This window comes from Nycticebus coucang, chromosome 5, assembly GCF_027406575.1.
Source record: "Nycticebus coucang isolate mNycCou1 chromosome 5, mNycCou1.pri, whole genome shotgun sequence".
Classification (NCBI taxonomy): domain Eukaryota; kingdom Metazoa; phylum Chordata; class Mammalia; order Primates; family Lorisidae; genus Nycticebus; species Nycticebus coucang.
The window spans coordinates 129,504,390-129,523,269 of NC_069784.1; the positions used below are offsets into that span (position 1 = coordinate 129,504,390).

At 39.2% G+C, this 18,880-nt stretch overlaps 1 protein-coding gene across 1 annotated transcript in view; it reads right to left on the minus strand.

Annotated features, from left to right (window-relative positions):
* IPCEF1 (interaction protein for cytohesin exchange factors 1) overlaps positions 1–18,880 on the minus strand; it is a 181,770-nt gene that overhangs the window by 36,329 nt on the left and 126,561 nt on the right. Inside the window, exons 7-10 of the mRNA XM_053591327.1 lie at positions 12,373–12,446; positions 10,822–10,893; positions 5,104–5,162; positions 3,903–4,003 (exon numbers count right to left, since the gene is read on the minus strand). Of these exons, the coding sequence (XP_053447302.1) occupies positions 3,903–4,003; positions 5,104–5,162; positions 10,822–10,893; positions 12,373–12,446 (306 nt within the window). The remainder of the gene's footprint in view (positions 1–3,902; positions 4,004–5,103; positions 5,163–10,821; positions 10,894–12,372; positions 12,447–18,880) is intronic.

Here is an 18,880-nt window from a genome sequence, read left to right on the forward strand (position 1 = left end):
AAGCAGAGACAGGGAAGGAGGGAGGGAAAGGGGGGTCATATTGGGTGGCTCATCTTTTGGGGGGTGGGACACAATTATAAGAGAGTCTCTATCTAACAAATGCAATCAATGTAACCTGGTTCTTTGTACCATCAATGAATCCCCAATAATTAAAAAAAAAAAAAAAGATAGGGCTTCTTTTGAAAAACACTATATAAAATCTGTCTTTATAGACTTTTCTTTTTTAACGTTCTCCATAACAAAATAAATATTCAACAACTCTATGTTGTTCCTCTATTTATAAGTTTATACGTCATTAAAATCCAAATATCTAGATTCCAGGGCTCTACAAGTCACCCGGCATCTCCAGCCGCAGTAAAGACAGAGTTGGCATTGTATGCTTCAGTTTCATTACATCATCCTGTCACTACATCAAGAATTCAAAACTCTAAGGAAGTGGCAGGAAGGAGATTCTTAGAGGCAACCAAAGAGCAAACCAGGATCCTCCCAAACACAGTCAGAATCACTGCAACTAACTCCAGAATAGTTGGCTTTCCTCCAAGTCAATATGGTCTCAAGAATTTTGTAGGTGCTAAGCTCTAAATTTTGATGGGAAAAGCCAATATTTACCCAATGTGCACATGCTAGCCTCAGCTTGCATACTAGACATGGACTGTCAAATAATCAATAAATCCACTTTTAAGTAACATGACATTAAAATGTCTAGTTAAGATGCTTGCTGATCACACGCACCATCCCAGTAATAACATATCGGCCCCAACATGAAAATTTTCCATTCAAGAAGATGTCAGGTAGCTTGGAAACTGGTTATCCTAAATCAGTCAGGCCATTTAACAACCAAGAGATCAAAGATCTGCAGTTCACTAAGTAAAAGCCTAGTTATCTTGAAGACAAAAATGTACAACCTCCAGACTGTCCAAATAAACACCAGGAATCATTTACTCATTTGCAGGATCTACAAAATAAATATTAACAAAAGTCTCTATTCTGGCCCTGTCCAGACGCATTCCCCTATTGTGAGCTATTTTTGTAAAACTCAACTTCCATGTGATCAGCTTCCTTTTTCGGAAAAAGACCAAGCGTGAGTTTTTCCTGCAGCTCCTGCTGCTGCTACTTTAATTTGATTATAGCAAACAGAGCTGTTTGGGCAAGAGACTGTGTACACAGTGGCTAAGGAAAGATCTGGTAAGTCAGCATTAGCAATATCCGGCAGCATGTTCCTGTTTGTGGTACTTACTACGCAACTCAGTGCAACATGGTGCTTTGGGGAGTCTTACAAGTACATTGCACAGAAGGCACTGAGCTTAGAGGTCCATGCTTGACGTTGGCTGCTTGTAATTACAGACTGTTAGAAATAACGAGCCACACCTCAGCCTCACACTCTCTACAAAGCATGCTCCCATGTTGGATCCCAGGTTCACTTTGATTTGTAGCTTGTCCATCTTTAAACCCGTGAAAACTCCTCCTAATCTAACAATATCTATAGTATTTTCTCATTTCCTTTTTCCTCTTATCCAATTCTTTTCCTTCATTCTTTCTCTTTATTTTTATTCTTTGCTCACTCTTCTCCATTTTAAAATCAACATCTTAGGCCAGGCACGGTGGCTCACCCTTATAATCCTAGCATTCTAGGAAGCTGAGGTGGGTGGATTGCTGGAGCTCAGGAGTTCAAGACCAGCCTGAGCAAGAGTGAAGCCCCACCTCTGCTAAAAATAGAAAACTAGCCGAGTGTTGGGGCAGGTGCCTGTATAGTATAGTTATTCAGGAGGCTGAGGCAAGAGGATTGCTCAAAAAGTGATCGGCTCAAGCCCAATAGTTTGAGGTTGCTGTGAGTTATGATAGCACAGCACTCTACCCAGAGTGAGACTCAATCTCAAATAAATACATTAATTAATTAATTAAAATCAAGTTTTAAATGTTATATGGTGTCTAGAGAAAATGAGAAGTTGAAAGCGTCAAAAGTCTACCCACTTCTAACTTCTTTAAGAATAAATAGATACCCTTCCCACTATCAATCTTCTAAAGCCTTATCAAGAAGAAAGAACATAAAAAAATCTTCTTCCTCATTATCTTGTGGAACAGGGATCAGCCTATTACAAGCAGAAGTCCGAACTGACCTGGTGCTGAAGTTTCTCTGCTGATCTTATAGCAATTAGAACAACTGAAGACTAAATTTGTTTTACTCAAGATTTTAATCTGTGATAGTCTTCACAAAAATTATTTTTATATACTGTTGAGCTCACCATCACAAAATAAAAGTTCAACACCCAAAATACTGTTTAAAGTAAGAACTTGGAGAAAAAATTATTTTTATCCCCAGCCTCAGATATCTAAGATAGACTATACCATATTAAACAAAACAATAACTTGATTCATGTTTTAGGATAAAAGTTACTATCTGATTTTTTTAAAGTTTCATTTGGTTAAATAAAAAGCCAAAATGTTATTTTAACCAAATGCCTTGCCTGTCTGTTTTTCAGAAACTAGAAAAAAACAAAAACAAAATCTGCCTGGGAAATATGTGAGCAAGTGGAATATATCCTGTTCCTAAGGCAAAAAAATCTAACTGTTCAACATTTATCTGACTATTTTCCAATATATTTCCTTAGAAAATGTTAGCATTAGTGGCCTGCCAAAAGATGCTCAACTTACAACTTCTCAAAAATAACACTTGATTGATTCCTCTGAGTTCAGTGACCCAACTTACTGGTCTCCTAAGCACACCTTCATTTATTTATTTTAAAACAAGCATTCCCGAAGTGTCGACTGCAGGTTAGACTGCCATTGTGTAATGTAATTGAGCCATGAACCTTCATCCAAGACGAGGATGTAGTTCCTTTTATTTTCACCAAGTAGAGTTCCAGACACTAGCTACTATGGAAGTGATGGATAAATAGGACACGTTCAAATCAAGAACATCTGTTTAGAAAGAGAAATCACAAAACAGAGTTTAAAAAAAAAAAAAAACAGTGAGATTTGCTCACTTTTAGCTGACAAAGGACTAATACATAGAATAATAAAGAAAATATAAAATCAAGAAGAAGAGAAAGAGGAGGATGGGAGGAGGAAGACACAGCTAAAAATGTACAAAAGACTCACCAGACCCTTCACAAAAAAGAAAATGCAAACAGCTAATAAATGTGAAAAGACTCTTGGCCTCATTAGTAATCAATAAAATGTGAACTTCTCAGGGCTAAGGTATTGGAGGATTCAATGATTATGTATTTAAACCACCTACATAAAACTTGATACATGGCAAGTGTCAAAACCATGAATCAACTTCCCCAGTGGTCCTTGTCTGACCCTTTCTAGGGGCCATCTCTGTAACAGTAAGTGCATCCAACTAAAGGAGCTCTCTGCAGTCTTAACATCCATTAATAATATGAACCTACATTAGGTGCTTCCAGAGCTCTGAATCATATTCACCTCTTCTCTAGTGAATATACAAAACCATCCCACATGCAATTTTAATGCACTGACTGACCTCACTCCTGGCTTCCTGCTATCTTTCTGACTCTACTACTTTTCTCTTCACACTGCTTTTCCATTTTCTTTAAATTTATCTTGCATTGTTAGAGTACACGCATTTGGGCAAGGCACTTAAATTCTTTTGGCAAAAAAGTAAGGCATAAACACTGTAAGACAAAGTCCTGTAAGTATTGGCCTATCACCTGGATGCCCTTCGCATGAGGAGCCTGTGGGTCACCCGGGGATAGGCCGAAACAGTCATACCAGCAGGATATTACAGAGAAGGCTCAGAATCAACACCCTGAAAACTGTACTTGCTCTTTGGCAGATACCCTAATCAAACCCATTCTAAATATTTGTTGTTCAAGGTAGTTTCTGCCCAACTGGAAGGAATGCTCTCGACGCCTCGGATCAGTAACTAACAGACTACTTACATCTGCACATACTGAAGGAGACTGGGTCTGGGAGGAGTAGGAAGGGGGTGGTGTCTCCGTGGCGATTTCAGGATCTTCCTGTTCACTTTCACTGTAACATTCTAAGACAGAAATGAACATGTTCAGTGTTCCAATGCCGTTATCACTTGACTGCTGAAATTGAAATCTGGCTACGTGATTTCAATCCATTGCAGAAGATAATTCCTCAACAGAGGTGTGAATCACATACTACAAGAACACGGAATCACTAGGGATTAATTTTAATCATAGGAATATTAATGAGCTGAAATTGGCCGGGTAACTGGACCATCAGCGGTGCACAGAGAGAGAAGGGAGTACCAGGCTGGGGGAGGGGCCGGCCCAAGTGCGTGGAGAACATTACAGGGACACAGTAGAAATTGAAGCTGAAAGGTCACTGAAGCTGGGTGATGGAAGGCCTTAGAGGCCAGGACCAAAAGGCTTCTGTGTACGTATTCACACCCCGACAATCTATAAATATGCAGTAGTTGCTTATTTTGTGGAACATAGGACCAAGAAGATGTTTCGGACACAGATTTCATGCTACAGTGTGGTATTCCTTTAACGTTTCCAATCCAGGCACCGTGTCTTCATGTCTACATCTAAGATTTTATAATTTTGTTATGACAAAATGTAAGTCTCCACTTCTGATTCCTGAGTCTTACATGGCCTGTGCGTTTCAGAAATGTTATTACCTCTGTGGCCCTGGCACCTCTTCTCAACGCTAAGGAGTAATTGCATTGTCACAATTAGACTATAGTTGATTTTGAACCCTGCCTCACAATCTGACCTTCACATACCTAGTGGAAATAGTACAAAATCAGAGAAGAAATAGTGAGACTAAAATTATCTGACCAAACCACAAGGAGATGGTGTCTACGAGGAAGAGAATTCAGCAACTGGGGCAATCAAACATTTGCACGGGCAAACTGAGATGTCAGTGAAGCCCACAGCTGCAGACGTGTGGGTGACGTGTGACAAATATTCACAGCCAGCAAGGGAAGCTTATTCTGGGTTGGTAAGTCTGTGTGAATCTGTCTGTCCCTACATATCATTTTAAATACCAAGTTTAAATACCATCAGGATCAGACTATACATAGAATCTGACATTGTTTTTTTTAATCCTATTTGCGCCTATTCTAATATTCTTGCTGAATTGCCAGAAATTTAAAGTAGAACATACCTCCATCCTTTGTAGTGGATTCATGATGGATTACAGCTAATCCAAGTTTATTTAACCACCTAAAATTCAAATAGAAAGTAAATGTCTGACCAGAGAGATTGGTTCAACTTACCCGTTCACCTCCCCCTAGAGACCCTTAAGGAGGACATCATGCCCAGCATTCTTATGAAATTAAGTCATCATTCTATTTTCAGCATGAACATTTCCAGAAACAGCATAAGTTTTCAGCATTGAAACCTAAGGCCTTGGAGTCACAATACTTAACTTACAGAGGTACCCTTTATAAGTACAAGAAGTGCCATGGCCCCTTATCCAGCTGGTGTGGTCAGCTAAATTAGATGGTCTAAATATATAAGCACATACATCTTCTTTTGTAATTGTGCATTTGCAATTTTTAGCAACCATTAAACTTTTATTGTCAGGTTTCATCACTTGGCCATTAAAGTTATTGAGTGCTCTCTCTATAATTCTTAATAATGTCTGTTTATTTTAGGAAAAAAAAAAAAAGACCATCTATTACTAACCCAGGGATATTTTTATGCCAATCGGTAAAACATCCAGTTAGAACCTGACAGATATTCCTAAACTGGGGAAAATTTTAATTTCTTATAGAATTAAAATTAATAATGTTTACCATTTTATTAACACTGGATTCCAACCATACATCAATAATGAAAGTAGAACTAGACAAACCTTAACAAACTCCCACTTGCCTTAAACCTTCAGACCACTGCAGTTCCTTCTCAGTGGTTTCGTTAAGAACATACTTTAAAACACAGATTTGTAAAAGATAGCACACAAAGCGAATCTATTTCATGTATTACTAACCACATAATCTTATACTTACAGAGAAAACATTATTTCAAGACGGTGAAAATCTAGATGATTTATTTCCCATTTCTTTTCAGTTTTCCATATTTTTAAATAGACTCCATGCTGCATATTCATTTTTTTTTTTTTTTAGAAACCAGGGCATTCAATAATAAAGTTAACCAATACTGACAAAAGCATAATAATAATGCTACGTATTTATTGACACATTTATACTTGTGATTTCTTCTACTCCTGAAAGACCTCATGAACAATTCAGCTGCCACACTTACACCAGGACATAAATATTGGATGTTCCCATGTCTATAGTTGCCAACTAATTAGGATCTTTACCCAACCCTCAGTCTTCCATGATCTTACTGTATCCATTATTTTCTTTAACAGAAAATGTACAATAAGTTTGATTTTTGAAAATAAACAAAATAGGAATTTCTAACGAAGGCAGATGAGCTCTAGCCTTCTTTAAGACTTTTACTTCAGCACCACAATAAACACAAGCTGTCTGATGGCCACATAACATTGGACCAATAAAGAGCCAGATTATGCCATTGGAACCTAAAAATGTTTATCAAGTTTCAATAGAATAAAAGGCAAAATAAAGGAACAGAAAATTACAGGAAAATAATTCTTAGTCTTGATATTATTTTAAGAAATGTAATATTCAAACACAAAATATTTTAACCACTAGATAGGAAAAATTAAAAATATTGATTTCTAAAAAAAGTGATTCCTAATAATTAGAAGAAAATGGAAAAATGAACATTCTCATCTTTTACTGAGTTGAACATGAAAACCAACACAACTGATTTTGAGCAGGCAACATGATTATATTACTCAAGATTTAAACATCCACCCCCTTCACCCAACAATTCCAATTGTAAATATCCATCCTACACATAATTTCACGTACACAAATAAATATGGAAGAACATTAATTGACCAAAAAAGGCTTGTCATGGCAAAAAGAAAATTCCCAGAGACAATATAATTGTCCATTAATAGGAAAATGGATAAATAACTTATGACATTGATTCTATCAATACCATGTTACAACAAAACTGATAAAAAGGCTAAGATGAGAGCAGGGTCTTGTACTGACCTGGAAAAGATCCTAACATACTGTCAATTGAAAAGAACAAGTATAGACCAATATGCTTAGTCTGACTTAATTGCACTTTAAAAACTGTGTGTTTGTGTATGGTCATGCATTGGTATACAGAGAAAAATTCCAGAAAGTATACATCTGTTAAAAGTGGTTAACCCTAAGAAGAGTAGGGAAGTGAAGAAAGGGGTATGAGGAATTGGAAAGTGAAGAGAGGGGTATGAGGAATTTTTCACCTTTTTTACTTCTGCACTGGTATTTTTATAAGACTATGTTTTATGTATTACTTAAATAAACATTTAAAGGTAAGCAAAACACAATAAATTATTTGGTTCACTTCTTAAAATACCATTACAATTTTTAGTTTATATCTGATTTTGTAATTGTATAAGCCAACCCTCCCACCTAAAAAGCACATTAAAGTGAAATAGGATAAGAAAAAAAATTTTTTTTTGTTTTTTTTTTTTTTTTTTGTGGCTTTTGGCCGGGGCTAGGTTTGAACCCGCCACCTCCGGCATATGGGACCAGCGCCCTACTCCTTGAGCCACAGGCGCCGCCCGAAAAAAAATTTTTTTAAGATAAAGACAAAACATAGTTTAGAATTGAGAATGTCTGAAACAAGAAAAGGCATTCTAAGCTCCTTTCCAGAACACAGAAACACAGCAAGATGGAAAAGCATTGACAATAAAGATTCCTCTCAGCCCTCACCCAAAACTCCTGCCCTTTTCAATGCAACAGTTAGTTCCTTGCTGTGAAAAACTGGTGATTGTTTACAATTGTGTTTGAATGTTTTCTTTCTAGTACACACGGGTTTGGCATACCTCCTTTGCTAAGAATGGTTTTTTAAACACAATGACAGCAGGAAAACTTTTATTTGTGGCTAAATAGATGGATGTACAAAAGGACTTATAGTTACATAAAAGAAGATGACAGATGTTTCCTGGGAGTTTGTTGTATTTTAATGTGTGCGTTTTGGAGGAGAACAAGTGTTAAGAAATCAATGCACAAAACAAGAGCGAATTCTCCCCGCAAACACTGAAAAACACTGAGAGACCAAGGCTTTCATTACCCTTAATGTCTTACCCCTGTGCTTTTAAATTAACAATCACTGCAGCACATGTGGAGTTTCTATTAAACGTAATTACCTTTCCCTTCATTGTTCCTGGGAGGAATGTCACCATCCAGAAATGCAGTTACCCAAGGAGGGGAACTTCTAAAACTTACCTCGTCACTCCAAATGCCACCCCCAGTCCCCTATAGCCCGCATCTCACTGAATGATACCCAGACATATTATGTACTGGCTCAGACAGGCTGCATCAGTAAGAAAGGAAGCTTTTCAGTGTTACTGCAAAATAAATCTCTCAATATCATCTACATAGTTTTGTGGGAGGAGGGAGAAATTTCATTGCTTATTATTAGAAAAAGTCATCTTTGGAATAACAAAACTTAATCACGACATTACAAATACAGTAGAACTTCCATACTTGACCACCTTCCTACTTGACCACCTCCTATATTGACCTCATTCTCATAGACCGGACATGCACCACATGTACCTGTCAGTACAGTAGTCCTGGTTCCCTGTGTTGATCAGTAAGTTTCAGTCCCCTGGGTGGTCAACTTACAGAAGTTTGACTGTGTAAGAAATTGGGATATATTTCAGGCACAGACAAAATGAGCCATGTACCCATAACCATTCAGATGGGTGATTTTCAATTGTCAAGGTCACTGAGAGATTCAAAAACATAGGGTTAAGACACTTCAAGTTTAAATTCCAATTCACATTTTGTTTATATGCTGGAAAAGATAACCCCTGACAGAATTTCACGCAAAATTAACCAGTCTTCACAGCGTAGACAGGCAGTAAAAGATGAGCCTTGATAACTGCAGCCAGAACATTACATGGTCGTGTCTATAGCTAATCGTCGTGCAGCTCTACTTGCCAGTGTCTACCACCAGAGAACATAAAGCTGTAGCTGAGTGGTCTGGAAATGCAGACTGACCCTGGGGAGGTAAGGAAGGGAGGTGGGCAGCTGCATAACTCTGCTGTGTAACTTAGAAAGCAAATCTGTCTGAGATACAACAGATTCAGATGACCACGGAGGGGTCTCACACTTCTATGGGTTTAAAAATGTATTTGATTGGGTCAGAGGAGAAATTCACTAGGTAACAAAATGCTTAGAAACAATTGTCTTGCTGGTAAACTCAGTGTCACCCATCCCTTGTTGGAGAGAGAACTACTTCCAGAGAATCGGCCACAGAATGAGACGGAAGGATGTGCTGGAGAAGATAGGCAGAGATGCAGGGTGCTTCCAGAAAGCAGCAGCCAGGAGTGACAGGGGACACTGAGGAGGGGTGGTGGGCAGCACTATCTCATTGCCATCAAAGACCAGACAGGACCACCGGGGACTAACTGATGGCTCAGCCTTCGTGGGGCTCCGAAACCAGTGGGCAAGACCATAAAGCCTTCCCCCCCACAGGATTTGTACCCCACGGATTTCATTACCAGTACAGGCGAGAAAGATAAGTAAAGAGCTCCGACTGTGAAGACTTTTAAATCCTCTCCTTTTATGTGCCTGCTATTATTTTTCTCAGATGCTTAAGAAAGCCCAGGGGAAAAAGCTAAAATCAGAAGGAGGGTAGAAACAATTTCTTTCTTTGTCCAATGGAATGAATGACTTGTTTGGGAGACTCAATGGTCGATGCCTGGCCTTGTCTTTCTAACACGGGGCTTCCCAAATGTCTGTGGTACAAAGTCATTCTGCCCTCACCTGACAGGCTGCAGTGGGGAGGTGAGCACAGGGGACAGATGACAATGCTTCTAGCAGAGCTGCTAACCAGATGTCCTATAAGAAGGGTGTGTGTGTGTGTGTGTGCGCGCGCACGTGCATGTTTGGTGAAAGACAGCTGCTTTCATTTTCTAGAGCAAGAGGGTAAATCAAAATTGTATAGGACAGACAAGTAAGAAAATCATTGTGAATAAATAAAATAGACTAAGCATAAACTCTGTGAATAGAGAGATGCTGTGTGGTTTTTTATTTGCTGCTGCACAGCACTGCTGCAGTGGGGCACATGATGGGTGTTCCATAAACATATCTTAAACTGGTTATGGGAAACGGACACCAGGAGTTCTGAGAATAGGGCTGGCTCTGCTGCTCGGGTCAGTACCTTAAACACAGCCTGACCCAAGTAATGGCTGTTGTGATGTGATCGCATCTGAATCTGAAGCAGCAGTAGGGACTGTATTGAGTAGGTAGTGGTCCAGGCATACAGGCCATGCATTGAAACAAACTAAAGCATAAACGGAGCTAAAGATCAAAATTTTAAGTGAGATACTCTCTGAGCATGGACATTTTGCCAAATGTTCAGGAGGAGGCCCCAAGAGGTGATAAATACGTGAATCATCATGATAATCGCACAGCGCGTGTGAAATGCCGTAGAGCGGTTTTAATGCAGAAAGCTGAGAGATCAGTTACATAATACTTTCAAATCCCTCTCCTCATTTTAACATTTTCTTATCATGGCTTCTGTCGATTTCTTTCTCAGCTCAGGGATTCTCCCAGAAAAGTCTATAACCTCCTCCTAAAATAACCATTTTGATATGCATAGTTCTCCAAAATGCTTCCAGATAGAAGCAAGAAGACTTTACAACTTCTAAAGAAAATCCCTAAAGTAACAGAAATAAATAAAACAATAATCAATATGCACATAAACTTAAAACTCCAATACCTGCCCAAGGTAATACACTCCCATAGGGCTGGGTTTACAGATGTCCTCTACTTACACATTCATCTCCTGCATGTTCTCAGCTGCAAAATAAAAGGCCTTGATCTGTGGATGGTTGACCTTAAAAGCACTGAAAAGGAGAAAGGCACAAATGTATCAGAAATTAGTGTTTATTGTCATCGATGGGTCTAAAAGCAAATCAGTCCAATAGAAGCATTCTACACTTGTCTGCTTTGCTTGTAAATTTATAAAAACTAATTTAGTCACATTAGATACCTATTGTCTAGTCCCCATTTCACATAGGGAGCTGAGGGTCAGTTTATTATATCAGAACAGGACACTTAGCTGCCCATTGAAAACATATGGACAGATCCTTTTCTTTTCACTTGCTAACTGGTTTGCTTTGCCACAAAGATACAATAAATTATAATTTAGAGCAATAGAGGTATCACTTCAAAATATCCAGATCAACTCCATCAGGCAAAGTACTTACTCAAATACAATCATATATACAGAAGAATTTCATTTATAGATCTGGAACTTTTTCATACCGTGATAACACATCAGAAACCTTATCCAAGGAACATTCTTTTAGTAAAGGAAAAATGCCAGGCCAATTTTAGTTGAAAAGTATAAAATGTTGAAGATAACAAAACATAAAACTCTTCCATTTCACCACTGAGACCGGAAGTCCTGTAGCACAGGCCAGGCTGTTTATAAATAGCCAGTGGAAAACCACACAGAATGAGCCCTGCGTGTGTCACTGCAGGTGAGCAGAGACACCAGACAGGCAAAGACTTAAAGCAAGCTCTGTTTCATCAATTTTCTTAGAAGTAAATAATCAATTTCTGCAACTACTAACATAGGATAATAAGGAAATGCCCCTTTCTGATAACACTGCAAAAGATGTCAAAGGTAGAAGAAATAATTATAAGAAGGTGAACAAGGACACATATGCAAAAGACCAGGATGTGTCATAGGAAAAGCACTCAGATGGGGATCGGGATACTGGGGTTTAGAACCAGCTGTCCCTTGAGCCTTAGGCAGGTCACGGGCTTCCTGAGTGGTCTTTCTCTCAAACAAGGACCATGAGCTGCCAACTTCTTTGATCCTTGTTGGGTCTCAAATCTTTTGGACTTGAACTATACAGAGTATAATTCTCAGGCTGAAGACATCTCAGAGAACTTAATTCCAAGGGTGCTCAGACAACTCCATGAACTAAGGAAATGTTCTTGCTGTCCTACCTGCAGCTCTGATGAAACATATTTAACTATCCATCCTCCTCTTTACAAGGACAAAAACTTGACATCTGACCTCTCTGCCAGCCCTGGATGGGAGCTTGTTCTTGATTCCATCATACACACAGTCATCAACATTCCATGCCAAGGCTTCATGGGGGGTTTAAAACCCATCTGCTCCACAAAATGAAATTTCAAAAAATGAGAGGTTAAATGTTTCTGTTACTATTTTGGGTGCCAACCCCAAATACTCAAAATTCTCAGATACTGAGTTTCCTTCACTCACTTCTAAATCACCACATCACTTGATGAACGTTTAAAAGAGATGTTATCACGGCTCAGAGTTTTGTGGCGGATGAGAGAAAACTTACTGCTTTTTCTTGCATTCAGATGCTCTTTCAACCGTGAAATCAGGCAGGTTGACAAATCCATCAGCTTTCTCTGCCTGAAACAAATACATATGACAAATAGAAATAAATACAACAATCCTAGAGTTTCGTTGATTGAGATTATACACATGAAATAGGCATAGTGCACGTGAAATAAGGGAGCTACCTCCCTCAATCAGCCCGAATTAACCATGAATGTGTCCCAGTACACAGTTTACAAGAGAAATTAATATTCTCTTGATAATGCACCCAGATCCTTCCAAGAGAAGGAACCCGACACAGCTTAAGATTGGACAAAGGCAGGCAGAGGATCTGTCCAAGCCCTCTTCCTATCTCCATGAAAAACACGAGCTAACCCATCAGAGTCCCCAGCACCCTACTCTGATAAACCACCACATAGATGAAACCTAATTAGCATTCTTAGTGTGGCAGACAGAGCCCTGACATTGGAGGTAGCCAAACTCCATTCCAATCATGGACCTGCAACTCACTGGTTGTTAGGACTTAAATGAGGTCAGATAAATAAAACACTTAACAGACACTCCACAAACATTATTTCCACTCCCAAGTCTGTAGACAGTGCTTTGGCGATGAACCTAACTACAGAGCTATGTCTTGCAGAATCTCAGTCCCATAATCAATTTCTAGGAGTTATTGCTACGAAAGAAACACTACAGAAGGAAATGTTGCTTTGCTATGTCCCCAACCCCCCAGGGTGCAGATCAGACTGGTACCGCCTGCAGCCTGTTAGCAACCAGGCTGCTCAGCATTTATCCATCAGTCACCTGAGCCCCACCTCCTGGCAGATCAGGGGTGGCATTAGATTCTCAAAGGAGCATGAACCCTACTGTAAACTGTACATACAAAGGGTCTAGGTTGCAGGCTCTTTATGAGCATTTAATGCCATCCTCATCCCAACGCCCACATCCCCAGTCCAGTCAGTAAGAAAATTGTCTTCCCTCATGCCAAAAAGGTCGGGGAGGTATACTTTTGAAGACATAGTGTAAATGTCACTTTAAATCATCAAAAATATTATAGGAATGTAATCATTGTCCCACCTCTCTAATAATTTATTAATCTATGTTTAATGAATAAGCTTATCTGAGACACAAGGAAGCTAGATTGTTTGTCACAGTTAGAACTCAAATTTCCTTTCATCTACACTGGTGTATCTGAGTAGAAAATACATATAGTCCATAAGATTAAACATAAATGAGTCAGTGGTTATCAGGAGATGAGTAAAAATTGATTTTGAAAATACAATCTTAATTTTAAAAGCTGGCTATTAAATTAATACCATGGTTGCTTTTAGTCACTTCATCATCCTGTTATTTCCCTTATTACCAACTAGAGTGCAACTTTCATTATTTTCTTCAGAAAAAAATGAACCATCAGACATCCAACTCTATGCCCACCTTCTGTCTCCTATATGACTTGATCTATCCAAATTCTTCATTTGAAATGTCTTCTTTTTATAACACTCAAAAATCAGTTCTAGTAAGTATCACTTTGTTAAAAGTATATATGCATAAGTGTGTACACTGGATAAATATATAATACATAGAAGGAGATGTTCAACTTATCTCTGGATGGGCTGCTTAATTACTGGATAGTGGTTTCAACAATTCTATCTCTAAGAGAATATAAATTATACAAAGAACATAGACTGTGTAAGTCAACTTTTTGTATAATGTACAATGCTGGCCTTAGATGGTGGCTCATGTCTATAATCCCAGCAGTTTGGGAGGCCAAAGCAGGAGGGTCACTTGAGTCCAGGAGTGTAAGACCAGCCTAGGCAAAATAGTGAGACCCCAATCTCACAAAAGCTTTAAAAAATAGCCAGTGCAGTAGCTCACATCCGTAGTCCCAGGTGTTTAGAAGGCTGAGGCAGGAGAATCCCTTGAGCTCAGGAGTTTGATGCCACAGTGAGCTGTGATCACACCACTGTACTCCAGCCTGAGTGACATAGTGAGACCCCGTCTCAACAACAACAACAACAACAACAGATGCTTCCTAAGGGTTCTCAATTAGCATTATATGAAAGTATAGTTTTGAAAAACTACGTTAAATTCCATCCGTTCCACTTCTAAATACAAAGGTTGAGCATTCCTTATCTGAAATGTTTGGGGGTAGAAGTGTTTTGGACTTTGGATCTTTTCAGATTTTGGAATATTTGCATATACATGCTGATTGCACTTCCCAAATCCAAACATCCAACAGCCAAAATGTTCCAGTGAGCATTTCTTTTGTGCATGATGTTTGAACATCACATTGGTATCCAAAAAAGTTCCAGATTTTAGAATATTTTAGATTTCAGATTTTCAGATTAAAGATGTTCAACCTGTATACCCAAAGAAATGAAAAACAAGTACTGAAATAAATACATATGCATTCATGTCCACAGAGCCAAAAAAGGTGGAAACAGCCCCAAAGGCCATCAGCAGATGAATGGATAAACAAATTGTGGTACATCACTACAATGAAATATTATTCAGCCACAAAAAAGAATGAAGTACTGGTATAGGCTAAAGGGATAAACTGGAAAACAGTATGTTACATGAAAGAAATCATCCACAAAAGGTCACATATTATATCATTCAGTTTATATAAAATACCCAGAAGAAGAAATCCACAGAACACAGATCAGTAGTGGCCAGGGTATGGGAGGCATGAAGGAGAGCAGGGAGCTGCTGCTTGGTGAGCATAGGGTTACCTTTTGAGCCCATGAGAATGTTCTGGAACTAAATAGAGAAGGTGGTTGCACAACATTGGGGAAGTGCTAAATGCCACTGAATTGTTCACTTTAAGATAGTTAATCTTCCATTATATGATTTTCATCTCAATTTTTAAAAAACTTTGTAGGCGGGCTTTTGGAGCAAGATGGCGGCCGAGTAGCAGCTTCCTTGCATCTGGGCACCGTGAGTCTGGGGAGATAGGACTCTGGGCATCTCTGGCTGGTGGGATCTGCCTATAATCATCCTTGTGAGGATACAGGGAGTCAGCGAGAGACTTCTGGACCCCAAGAGGAGGACTAAAACAGTGGAAAACTGGCAAGTGGTCAGATGTGTTCAATTGGTCTAAACCCACCAGCAACTGTAAGTAAGTACAGTAGCAGCAAGACTGCAAAACGGAAAGGCCTTATCTGTGAACTGTTTTGGTGTCTTTGGACTTGGCACTCGGTTGAACTGCCTTGGGGAGAGCCTGAGCGGGACTGCGGAGAACTTTGGCCGTTGTCTAGGGCCCCAGTCTGAGCCGCTGAGCCAGATGGAGCTATTGGTGTTTGGCTGTGGGCCACAGGGAGCCATTATGAGTGATCTGCCCTGGCAAGCTCCGCCCTCAGGGTCGCAGAGCAAGAATCCGGCAGGAGCTGGTAACCCAGCGACTGAGTAGCCTAAGGGCGGGGTCTGAGCTGCCTTACAGCCCTAACCCTCAGGGACAGAGTGAAACCAGTTTTGGCACACTGGGTAAGTGGATAGCCACTTCAGCAGTGATTCCAGCAACAAGCACTTTCCTGGGAAAGCTTCTACTCAGCGAGTTTACAAGTTCAAAGTGCCTTTTAAGAGGGTGGAAGAGAGATTTAGGGTGTCTACCTGCTGGGGTTGGAGAAATCTGCAGCCTCCAGTCGTATCAGCACTGTGATTAGCGCTCATACCCCAGGAGACCACGTGTTGCCCAGACAATATTCAACAACATATACATACTGCTTTGTTTTTGGTTGTGTTTTTTTTTCTGTTATTTTGGTTTGGTTGTTTTTCTGTTTATTTGATGTTGTTTAGTTTTTTAATTTCAAACTTTTCCGTACAGATTTTTGTTCTTTCTCAATTTTCCTAGTGTAATTATAATTTCCCATTGCTGCCTTTTTCAATAACTGGAACTTCATTTTTGCTAGTGTTTCTACCGCTATTATTTGTTTTTTTCACCCAATTTTATCCCGTAAAGTTTTCTGTTTGCTTGTTTTGGTCTGATTTATAGCATTTTTGTCTTTCCTCTCTATTTGGTGGAGGTGGGGTACTGTGTCTGACCAGGTTAGCAAAGAGCTGCTGACCTCAAGGGAACCACCCAACTGGGCACCCCCAGAAGGTTGGGTTTTTTTAAGGTTGTGTCAAAGTACCCTACTGTACACTTATATTGCTCTGTCTCCCTCCTTCTGTGCCTCTCTTCTTTTTGTCAATATTCCTTTTACCCACCCCCTCTCCTTTCTCTATCTTTTTTTCCTTTTTGCTCATTCCTCTTTTCTTTCACCCCTTTCTTGCTCTTCAACCTTCTCATCCTTCTGGTCCTGTACCAAAAGGACTCATCAAAACCTTAGTCCACAGGCACAAGAACTTAAAGAGCAAGAGGAAGTGAGAAAAAAATTAGGGAAAGAAAACAGATAAAAGAAATCACTCATGAGGAAGAATCAGCAGAAAACTCCAGGCAACATGAAGAACCAGTCCAGAACAACCCCGCCAAGGGACCATGAGGTAGCTACTGCGGAGGATTCCACCAATAAAGAAATGTTAGTAATGACAGAAAGGGACTTTAGAATACACATGATGAAAACACTGAAAGAAATGATGGAAACGGTAAAGGAAACTGCTACTAAAGTGGAAAATAACCAAAAGGAAATCCAAAAACAGAATCAAATAAGAGATGAACAATATGAAGTATACAGAAAGGATATAGCAGAGCTGAAGGAACTGAAACAGTCAATCAGGGAACTTAAAGATGCAATGGAAAGTATCAGCAACAGGTTAGACGATGCAGAAGAAAGAATTTCAGAGGTAGAAGACAAAGTTCTTGAGATAACTCAGATAGTAAAAGAGGCAGAAAAGAAGAGAGAGAAAGCAGAATGTTCACTGTCAGAATTATGGGACTTTATGAAGCGTTCCAACATACGACCTATAGGAATCCCAGAAGGGGAAGAAGAATGCCCCAGAGGAATGGAAGCCACACTAGAGAATATTATAAAAGAAAATTTCCCAAATATCACCAAAGATTCTGACACACTGCTTTCAGAGGGATATTGGACTCCAGGTCACCTCAACTCTAACCGAGCTTCTCCAAGACACATTGTGATGAACCTGTCCAAAGTCAACCCAAAAGAAACGATTCTGCAAGCTGCCAGGAGTAAGTGCCAGTTGACCTACAGGGGAAAATCCATCAGAGTGACCACAGACTTCTCTAATGAAACTTTCCAAGCAAGAAGACAATGGTCATCTACCTTTAATCTACTTAAACAGAACAATTTCCAGCCCAGAATTCTGTACCCTGCTAAGCTAACCTTTAAAATTGACGGAGAAATCAAATCATTTACGGATGTACAAACATTGAGGAAATTTGCCACAACAAGACCAGCTCTACAGGAAATACTTCAACCTGTTGTACACACTGACCATCACAATGGATCAGCAGCAAAGTAAGAACTCAGATATTAAAGGACAGAACCTAACCTCCACACTGATGCAAAAGACAAAACTAAGCAATGGACTCTCACAAAATAATATTCTATTCAAAATATGAATAGAATAATACCACACTTATCAATTATCTCAATAAATGTTAATGGCTTGAATTCCCCACTGAAGAGACATAGATTGGCTGACTGGATTAAAAAACACAAGCCATCCATCTGCTGTCTGCAAGAAACACACGTGGCTTCAAAAGACAAATTAAAACTCCGAGTCAAGGGTTGGAAGACAATTTTTCAGGCAAATGGAATTCAGAAGAAAAGAGGAGTTGCAATCTTATTTTCAGATGCATGTGGATTTAAAGCAACTAAAGTCAAAAAAGACAAAGATGGTCACTTTATATTGGTCAAGGGAAAAATACAACAAGAAGACATTTCAATTCTAAATATCTATGCACCCAATTTAAATGATCCCAGATTCTTGAAACAGACCTAACTCAGTCTCAGCAATATGATATCTGATAATACCATAATAACAGGGGACTTTAACACTCCTCTTACAGAGCTGGACAGATCCTCTAAACAGAAATTAAACAAAGATATAAGAGATTTAAATGAGACCCTAGAACAACTGTGCTTGATAGACGCATATAGAACACTCCATTCCAAAGATAAAGAATATACATTCTTCTCATCACCCCATGGAACATTCTCCAAAATTGATCATATCCTGGGACACAAAACAAATATCAACAGAATCAAAAGAATTGAAATTTTACCTTGTATCTTCTCAGACCATAAGGCACTAAAGGTGGAACTCAACACTAACAAAAACGCTCGACCCCACACAAAGGCATGGAAACTAAACAATCTTCTGTTGAATAACAGATGGGTGCAGGAAGAAATAAAACAGGAAATCATCAACTTCCTTGAGCATAACAATAGTGAAGACACAAGCTACCAAAACCTGTGGGATACTGCAAAAGCAGTTTTGAGAGGAAAAGTCATCACTTTAGATGCCTACATTCAAAAAACAGAAAGAGAACACATCAACAATCTCACAAGCCATCTTATGGAATTGGAAAAAGAAGAACCATCTAA